Source organism: Uloborus diversus, chromosome 8, assembly GCF_026930045.1.
Source record: "Uloborus diversus isolate 005 chromosome 8, Udiv.v.3.1, whole genome shotgun sequence".
Lineage (NCBI taxonomy): Eukaryota > Metazoa > Arthropoda > Arachnida > Araneae > Uloboridae > Uloborus > Uloborus diversus.
Window position 1 is genome coordinate 21,383,529 of NC_072738.1, and position 10,248 is coordinate 21,393,776.

At 33.0% G+C, this 10,248-nt stretch overlaps 1 protein-coding gene across 1 annotated transcript in view; it reads left to right on the plus strand.

Moving 5' to 3' along the window:
- The window catches only part of LOC129227464 (thyroid hormone receptor beta-A-like), a 55,836-nt gene extending 45,798 nt beyond the window's left edge, over nt 1–10,038 (plus strand). Inside the window, exons 2-3 of the mRNA XM_054862031.1 lie at nt 6,442–6,762; nt 8,897–10,038. Of these exons, the coding sequence (XP_054718006.1) occupies nt 6,442–6,762; nt 8,897–10,038 (1,463 nt within the window). The remainder of the gene's footprint in view (nt 1–6,441; nt 6,763–8,896) is intronic.
- The last annotated feature ends 210 nt before the right edge of the window (nt 10,039–10,248 follow it).

Consider the following 10,248-nt stretch of genomic DNA (forward strand, 5'->3'; position numbering starts at 1 on the left):
AGTAATTTCCCTGGCCATCGCAAAATATAGAGCAATCTAAAAGAAAAAAATAACAATTAGATAACTCTTTTTAGTATTTTTATTTGTGTTAATTTCCGTCTGTAATACTTTTGAAAATCCATTTCTAGAGAAACCTATGCAACATCAATCGCTGTCCAAAAAATCTGACCTTTCAGAAAAATAACAAACTGTATTTTTAGAAAGGATTTTGTTAACTTACGTTATTTTTAGTGAACAATCTCGTTCATTTGTGTGATGTGAAGCGAATTGTTGATCTTTCTGCAACTTTGCTGATCTGTTCAGAGCTTCCCAGTGCAGGGAAAATCGTGTTATTTCGTGCACGTGGCTTCAGTGGGGCGTAACGTGGTCCCTCCCCCACGTCTTCTCTGGAAAAACCCACTTAAGGTCATCCGGCAGAAGTTAACGGACCGAAGATTTTCCCTGATAACTTCATGTTAAATTAGCTGCAGACGAGAGAGGAAATTGGGAACAGAAATTGAATTTAAATGTTAAGATTGTTCTAATTTAGAAACATGGTATCTAATAACGACATGTTAGCGATGTCTTGTTTTATAGTAGCATTGTAGAGCTGCTATGCATTGTTTTTGTCTAAACTGTAACACATATTAGTGATAAATTATTAGAGTTCTATGTCACTACACTGTAAAATAAACTGTAAATTTTGAAGAAGTTATCCGTATTTTTTACAGAAAAAAACTATTCGTAATAAAATACAGGATTTCTCTGTTTTTTTGAATCTGTAACCGTTTATACTTTGGTTTTCTTCGAATTTTCGAAATTTCGCCCGCGTGTTTGGATTTTGGTTCTCGTGCTCGAGTTTTTGATCTTATATTTATTTAAAGCGAGTAAGTCTTAAATCGTTTGCAACTTCCATTTCATTGCATCCTAATCTATATTTTATTATTATGTTTTTTTGTCATCTGTTACAGAGGCATATTCGGAAATTGACCTTTGTATACATGTATTTCGTAGTAGTATAGTAAATATTGAAAGGGATTTATGAAAGTATAGTTTCATTTTTTTAATCTTCATAAAATAATAAATCAGCTTGAATAAATAATAAAAATACGGAAGATTTCTGTAAAATAAACGGAAGAAAACTGGCGTCCTGGCTGACAGTTTTTTTCTGTAAATTTTACGGATTTTTTTTACAGTGTACCGAGTCAAAATAGTAATTTATAATCATAACTGATAGTGTATTTTTAAATATATATTTATTTAAATAAAGGTCATCGGGGACCCACTTGCTCAGATTTATTTGAGAATTCAAAACCTGTAAACCAAGCAATTGGTATGTGCGGACGTCTTTGAGGGTGTCAAACATAAAATGTTAACAATGTGTTTGAAATCATTTATAATTAAAGAAAGTTTGTTTCAAAAAAAAAAAAAAAAAGTTATTAGCTCTCGAAGGTATTCTTATCAAAAAATAAATAAATAAATAAATAAAAGGAGAAAAGGATAAAACAAACTATGTGTGCATGTCAAATTACAATTAAAAAGTTTGATGCAAAAATATATATATATATATATATATATATATATATATATATATTAATTTGAATTTTGGGCACCTTGAATTGAATGTATGTTTTTCGCAATCACGATCGTGTGTGTGTATGAATGCGCATGTGTGTTTGTGTAGGCGCATGTGTGTGGTGCGTGTGTGTGTGTATGTATGCATGTGTGTGCGTGTTGTGTATGCAGTGCTGTGTGTGTACGCGCGAGTGTGTGTAGTCGTTCGTGTGTGTACGCGCGAGTGTGTGTAGTCGTTCGTGTGTGTGTGTGTGTGTGTGTGTGTGTGTATGTAGGCATATGAGTTTGTGTCTGTGTGCAGGCATGAGCGTGTGTATGTGTATGTGTGTGTGTGTGTGTGTAGGAGTGTGTGTTTTTGTCTGTGCGCAGGCATGAGTGTGTGTATGTGTGTGTAGGTGAGTGAGTGTATGCGTGTGTGTGTAGGATATGGACACAACCTGGAGACGGTTTTCGCTAGAGGAGCAGCATCGTGAGAAGCTGGTCGACGTTGATGCTGCAGAGGGTGCTGGCGGGAAAAAGAAATGATAGCACATTAAAACAGTCAAATGAAAGCAATATGCAATCGTGATTGCTCAAAAAAGTAGGGTAGAAAAAAACGTACATTTCTCTTTAAAAATAAAATTAAATTACATTAAACTATTAAATGTGTATGATTTTTATTTCTTAATTAAAAGGAAATCCCTGATGAGCCCTAACTATTCGTTTTAGAGAAGTAAATATTCTTCATTGTCTTGTCGTTATATTTGAGAGCTTTTACTTAAATGACGGCGGCGTAGTATTTCTCTCCCGGAGAAAATTTTAAATAAAATATTAAAAACGTTTTATTACGCTCGGTTTTTTACACAACATCAAGTGGGACATGTGTTTAAATTGTTCAAAGCAGCCTTTAAGTAGTTTACTTAAAAATATCCCCTTTACTCGGATTTTCGTCAAAAGTTTATTCTGGTGAAGGACAGTCAGAATTTTATTAAGATGCACTTGGCAAAATTATTCGAACAGAAAATTTATTTCTGGAATGTCTCATCTCAGGAGAGTAAAAATGAACTCTTTACAAAATAAGCGATCTCTAAAATGAAATCTTCATGCATTCAGAAGTCGTAATAGGAACCTTTTACGCGTTTAAAAACTACAAAAGCACTTTATAAGCTGCTTTAGCCAAAACAAACTTTTTATTTAGTCTTCTTCTCGAAAAAAAAAAAAAAAAAAACCCTCCCATCCAATCAATTGTCATTGAATCTTTCAGCATTTTGTCCCAAAAATGTTGAGAAAATTACACAAAATTTCAGTAAATGTTCTTCATAAGCATAATTCCCTTAAGGGGTCTAAGGACCCTTAACCTTCAAAATTTTCGACTTTCTGAAAAAAATAAATGTTATGCATAATTTAATCCTGAACAATTTGATACCTTACTTATTACCATACGCAAAACACTTTTCAAGTTATCGAAAAAATGCGTATGCTTCCCCCATAGAGATTTATGTTAACAGCAGCTGTTTAAGCTTCTTTTTCTCAGGTGCCAGTTTCTCGTTTCGTGTATGATATTTTACAAAGTTTCTTATGTATTTCCGTAAAACTTGTAATGCATGTTTGTCTGATTTATTTTTATGATCTGAACCTAAATTTTAACAAAAAATGAAAGCTAATATTTAAAAAAAAATATTTTCACCCAAAATTTCGGAAAATCTTGATATTAACTATATATTTATAAAATTGAAAAAAAAAACAAATATTAAAAAAAATAAATAAATTTAAGTTCAGATCATAAAAATAAATAAGACAAACATGCATTACAAGTTTTACGGAAATACATAAGAAACTTTGTAAAATATCATGCACGAAACGAGAAACTGGCACCTGAGAAAAAGAGGCTTAAACAGCTGCTGTTAACATAAATCTCTATGAGGAAAGCATACGCATTTTTTCGATAACTTGAAAAGTATTTTGCGTATGGTAATAAATAAGGTATCAAATTGTTCAGAATTAAATTAGGCATAACATTTATTTTTTTCATAAAGTCAAAAATTTTGAAGGTTAAGTGTCCTTACACCCCATAAAGAAAAACACATTTTCCCTTTTAATTAGTTTAAGACATCAATATTGGATCATTCAATATTTTTGTCTCAAATGCATTTCGAAAAGTAAGCAAACATTTTCTTAATATTATACCAAAACAAATATTCTACAAAGAATACAAACGCGACACATATTGATTTCCACAAAACACATTTAAACTTTCACTGGAACGTATCCCGCTAAAATGTTCCGAACAGACACTTGTAGTACAAACTCATATTAGCTAGTCATAGACCTTAAGAGTTTTTTTTATTTAGAGAACGTTGTAAGAAAATGGCAGGATGCTGCCAAACCAAACACATAAATTTATTAAGAAAGCTTAAAAAGGGATTACAAGTAGAATTAATCTTTTTATGACTCCGAATAGGGGAAAAAAAGACGAAGTAAAAGGACTTGGATAACATCAAAATCTTCTTCTAGATGCATTAACCTCCACACCCCTACAATCAACTTCCAAACCACAAAGCACTTACCGAATTTGAATGCCGTACCGTATGATCTTGCTGTGGACTACGTAATGACACTTTGATGCAAATAAAATTGGAAGAAAATTATTTGTCTGGGGTTCTGGAACAATTCCGAACGCACCAAATGCCGGGAATCACGAAGTGGAAAATCGGAATTGTCGCTTATTTGCTTCAACTGAATTCGTCTCCTTTTCTTTTCTTCACGCTGCATGTACTTCGTTAAGATGAGTAGTTCGGAATGAAATTACGAAAAATGAATCTTTAAAATTCAGGGAATTCTGTTAGCGGAAATTAAAGAGTTTAAATATCAGAATTTTATCAAATTGCCAGAGTAAAAACATTAGTAAAATGATAAAAATGTATTATATACTTCCGTAAATAGGTAAAGTGTAGTATCTGCAAATTTTCCTTTTGTATTTTGTGTTTCATTTCTGCTTTCTATTGATGGCATTTTTTTTTTCTATTGATGGAGTTTTTTTCTTCCTTCATTTCCGATTAAAATGAAGCAAGAAATAAACGTCTCTTTTTTGCTTCAACTGGATTCGTCTTCTTTTCTTCTCTTTACGTTGCATGTACTTAGTTAATAGGAGTAGTTCGCATAAAATTACAATAAATAAATCTTTAGAATTTATGAAATTCTGTTGGAGGAACTTTAAGAGTTTAAATGTCAGAACTGTATCACATACTCAGAACTGCCAGTGTAAAAACATTAGTAAAATTAAAAAAAAAAAAGTGTATTATATACTGCAAATGAAGGTAATGCGCAGTATATGCACACTTTTCATCCCCTTTCCATTTTTGTCATTTATTGTACTTTATTAGTTTTATTGTACAATATTTCTTTTTGACTTCCGCTAAACATTAAACACGAAAAAAAACTTCAAATTCCAACATTTATTTATTGTTAGAATGGAATAACAAACGCGTTATTTCAAATATCTGAAAACGTTTTTTCTGCAGATACTGTGCTTTACCTTCCCATGGCAGTGTATATTTTATTACTTAAGACTTATGACTGATCCTTTTTTTTAATAGACTAGTTTTAAGAGCTTCTTTAATATCTTAATGTTCCCCAAATATTTTTGAAAAAAGCCTAATTGTTGAGAGACACTTTACATTATTTTTTCTTCATTACAGACTGGTTATTTAAGATGACATGGTCAAAAGATTTAAGTTCCTAATTTAATATGAAGAGATTAAACCGAACTTTTTGTATACTGGGCATTCAAATTTAATATTCTCTCATATGCATCTTAAAAAAGAACTTGGACCATTTTCATTTTTATTTCGCTTAAATGTGGCAGCAATTTTTTCTTTTCTTTTTCATGTTTTTTAGCAATAACAAAATTTGAAATTTTGATATTAAAATTAAGTGGATCATTAGAAAAGAAACTTTCATAGAAATGTTAAGGGATATTTTCTTATTTTTCCGCAGAACTTCTCTCTCTCTCTCTGGCAAAATATTGATAGTAATAATAAAAATTTTTTATTATTATTATTGTTAACTCATGGAAATGTAAAAAAAAAAAAGCTATAGATATTTTACTAATTTGCCCGGAATAGTAATTTTAAACCACTTGTTGTACTGATTTGTCTTGTGAACAAAATTACTGCGACAATATTTGAAGATGCATTAATAGCGGTCATTGATGTAAAAGTTACACATTTTGAAAGGTTATAATGAAATTCAGATTTTTTTTTGCTGAAGCTTTTTGGTTACATCCCAAAGCCATTTAGCATTTTATGGCGAACCATTTAGCATTTATACTAGACAAAGCGTTGAAAAAAAAAATTTTTTTTGCATATGGGTACTGCTAGATCTGATCTTGAGCATAAAGTAGTCTTAGTATTCTGATGAATGAATGTATGGTTTATGCGGTTAATATTGTAACAGGTGGATTAGGTAGTATAGGCATTCCGTTTACAGATGGTTATGTGACCTAGCAAGTTATTTGTGGGGCTGCTGCAAGCGACAGTCACAACTGTCAGATTAAGTGAAATAGAAAAAGTTAAATTGAGGCAGTAGAAGCAAAAGAATGTAAGTGGACATTTTCAAGTTTTGAGTGAAACTCGTTTAAAGTTCTGGTCCTAGGTAGACTTTCCTTGAAAAGTTTTTTAAAATCATGCTGTATATCAGCATCTAGGAGGGTTACTAGTACTAGATCTTGCACCATAACAGAGGATAGGTCCATCTACCATTAGTGTACTGGTTATCTCCAAATTTTTAATTTTAGCACTTGCATCCCTCAGCTTATCGCTGCCTCAGTTGTAAAACGAATTTTTGAGACTCTTTAAATTCCTAATATTCCATATAATCGACTAATCAGATGTTATCACTTTCTTTCAGCCATGAGCCTGCCGCCCAATGGCAGCCAGCAGTCACCGTATCACCACAGACCCCCATCAGACAGTCCATCCTCATCACAGCAACAGCATTACACTGCACCTTCTAGTCGGCGCCAAAAGGTTTGCGGCGCATGCGGAGACCGAGCCAAAAGTTACCACTTTGGTGGAATATCGTGCGACAGCTGTAAGGCCTTCTTCAGACGATCCGTCCAAAATGAAGCATACAAGAACTTCCACTGTCCATACGAAGGCAAATGTGAGATCACCATTACGTCCAGGAAATGCTGCCAGTACTGCAGATTTAAGAAATGTCTTTCTATTGGTATGGTTAAAATTCTAACTCAATATAATTAAGTTCATTTTCAATTTTGAGTGTACTATAACAAAAAGTAGAAATCAAGCTTCAGTATTCTTAAACGGATTGGAAGTGTTTCACAGGAGCTTTTCTACTTTTCGCTTCAAACAACAATTCTAACTTCATTCTCGTTAAAATTACTTTCATCGCCACATGTTATAATGCTAAGCCAAAAAGCAAAATGTAACTGTTTCATTTTTTCATTTAAAGTTGAGCATTTAAGGGACACCCTATGGAAATATATCTTTCAAAATTAGAAGCAAGTTGTTTAAACAAAGTTTGTTCAAAAAGAAAAAAAGTTTCTCGTGTTGCACTCTTAAGAAGGAAAACAATACATTAAAGATCATCTGAATGGAGAAATTTATTACAAATTATCTCTGCATTATTCATACTTGATTCATACATGCACTTAAATAGGAACTGAAATTACACCATTATGCAACACTTGTACATTTTTCAGAATTTCTCAATTTTTAATTAGATTTGCTTACAATTCAAAAAATTAATCAGCTATTTTTGTAAGGAAATATGGAAGAGCATAACCAACCAAAGCGTTATGAATCAATAAACAAAAATATTTTCAGTGCGTTTTCTTGATTTGCGTTCTATTTCTTCTGTTATCGTTTATGTTTTAGAAAGTAGCTTCACACTGCATTTGTTGCAAATAAAAATGCGTAATTTGCTCATCACTTGTATGCAAAACCTTTAATTTAAAATATTTTTGCTAAATGCCGTCATTTACCTCTCAAATTTCGTAATAATGCACATGTGTAATTATCGGCACTGGTATTAGGCTAATACATTAAGTATAAGCTCTAGTGCTTATTAATGGCTATTAGAATGCATTGAACAGTATTAATGTTCATATTCCTGGGATATCTCAAGATATGGATATAGCTAAATAGTAGTACTGTTAACCGTAAACGTGCTTATTTTTCATTTTTATGCCCGTTCTCTTTCTGGTGACTCAAATCATGTGACTTAATTGGTTGGTTGGCCTGGTTGGCCAACTAACGCAAGTCTGCATAATTTTAAGATCGTGCCTAAAATCGCGGTAATTAGTAGAAAATTTATTTATTTTTAAATAGCTAGTTGTATTTGGTGGAATATTTGACAATTAGATGGACTTTTTACCATGTTATTTAATGGATTTTATAACTTTACGGAAAACTAAAACGCTTAAAATGACTGGCACAACTCCAAGCTCTCATTATCCAAAGTGTCTTCGATGGAAAGTTCACTTAGGAAAATGGATATGCTCAACCTTCGTGTTGGAAAAGCAATACGAAGGCTTAAAGAAAGTTGCAGGAAAATTAATAGACAGCTTGATAATAAATGATAATAAGCCCTGCAGTTGACCAGTATCATCTCTAGGTGGTACCAAACTAGTCAGGTTCTCACCTTCTAAGAGTAGAGCAAAAACACTACCCACTTTAATTTTCTTTTAACCAAATAAGTCTTCATTTTGCTCAATGTAAATGGACTAAAAATGACTTGATATTGGTTTTTGGAATCGCTTCAAAACCGAAAAAATTCCTAATGTGCTTTTACAAGTATGGTGAGATTTACGGTCTTCCTGATAATGCAGAATTACCAAAAAAAAAAAAAAGGGTAAAATGTGTAATAAAATCATTGTTTCACCTCATTCCGCAAATGAAGTTGACTTTGGGAATGTCAAATTCCAAGAAGAGTTGCTCAGATCTAAATCTCCTCACAGTAACCATCAAATCCTGAATTTGAAGAAGTAACTATTTTTATTTTATATATCTTTGTTTTCCAATGTAACTATCACAATCACAATAGTTATAAAGTTTTTCATTTTCATCTTGAAAATAGTAGGGCAATTTTTTAAAAATATTTTTCCTTTTTTTATTTTTTAATGCACCAAGTGTGTAGTGTTCAGTGCAAACCCTATAAGTTATAATCTGAATCTTTGAAAGCTATATTATCTCCTATAAGCTTCATTTTTAAAACTGATAGCTACCTATATTGCGTTTAAACTTGAGGCTTAACACTAGATTATTCGAAAATACGCTACATTTGTATTTTTGCATAAAGTATTACTGATACATTCTAGTCACCTGATTTTTGTTCTTTTAAGGAATGGAAACCGGCTGGGTGATGACGGAAGAAGAAAGACTACAGTTGGTGAAAAACCGAATGGAAAGAAAGCAAAGGCAAGGAACCACAGAATCCACACATCCAACTCAAGAATGCTGTAAAAAGCCTTACAGGACAACATCAGCGTCGGAATATGAACCGGACATTCAAGATCTTCCTAAATACTTGGAAAAAGATGAAATGCAACTAATCGAACGACTCGTCAACGCCTACGAAGTTAGTTACCATGAAGTGCCCTTCAGTGATAATCTTAAAAAACCTTCTTCTACTTCTGGAAGAACTAGAACCGAAATACTGGATATGTTTTTTACAGTAGTGAAACAGTTTACTGATTTCTCGCAGAGGTTGGATACTTTCAGAATGATTCCTCAGCACGATCAAGAAATCTTGCTCAGGACCGGTGTCCTTGAGTTGTGTTTCATAAGAGGTGCTTTCGTATACGATGAAAAACTATCAAGATGGCCTCATACTGGAAAGCCAATGTACAGAGACTCTCCAACTCTAGAGGCTGAAGACGTCAAAAAGCTGGTTTCTTTTGAGCTGTTTAATAAACACATGGAGTTCATCCGAAGTGTGAAGGAGTTGCATCCAGATGAAGCAACGACTATGCTTTTGTTGGTGATTGTTTTGCTTTCTCCCGACAGACCTGGACTAGAGAATGAAGTCCAGGTTGCAGAGGAACAAGAAAAGTTTTACATCTTGATGAAGAAGTACATGAATTGGCGATATGGTGAAGAAAATACATTGGTGTTGTATCCTAAACTGCTATTAAGGCTTCCTGACCTGAGGGAGCTTAATGACTATCACACAGATTACAATTTACGTCTAGGATCAGAAGAAATCCAACAAATTCAGCAGAAACTGTCATCCCTCCAAATAGATTCTTGCTTCCAGAAATCAGATATACCTGTAAGCACTAGCGGAAGTTCTTCTGTGAGGGTTACTACTTTGCCAAGCCCTAGTGTACCAGTTCCTAGTACAACAATAGGGCTAGATGTCGGATCTCGTACTCCTTGGAACTTGAGGAGGGATGTGCTAAGAGCTCCTTCTTCTCCTTTCTCACAAGAAGAAGAATCAAGCTCTAGTGAAAGCTCTGACCGGATGCTGCCATTTAGAAATTAGGACAAAAGGGGAAACTTCAATGCAATTTTTTTGTGCGTGTTTGTGAGGTGTTTTTGTAAATGTAAGAAAACTTTGGAACTTCTTTGTTTTCTCATACTTAATTTATGAAAGGCAGCTATGCTTTAGCATTGCGAAGCAAATGGTTTAATGTACTATGGTTGTTTAAATTTTTAATGTATTGTGTTTAGTACCATGCTATATTGTAAAAAT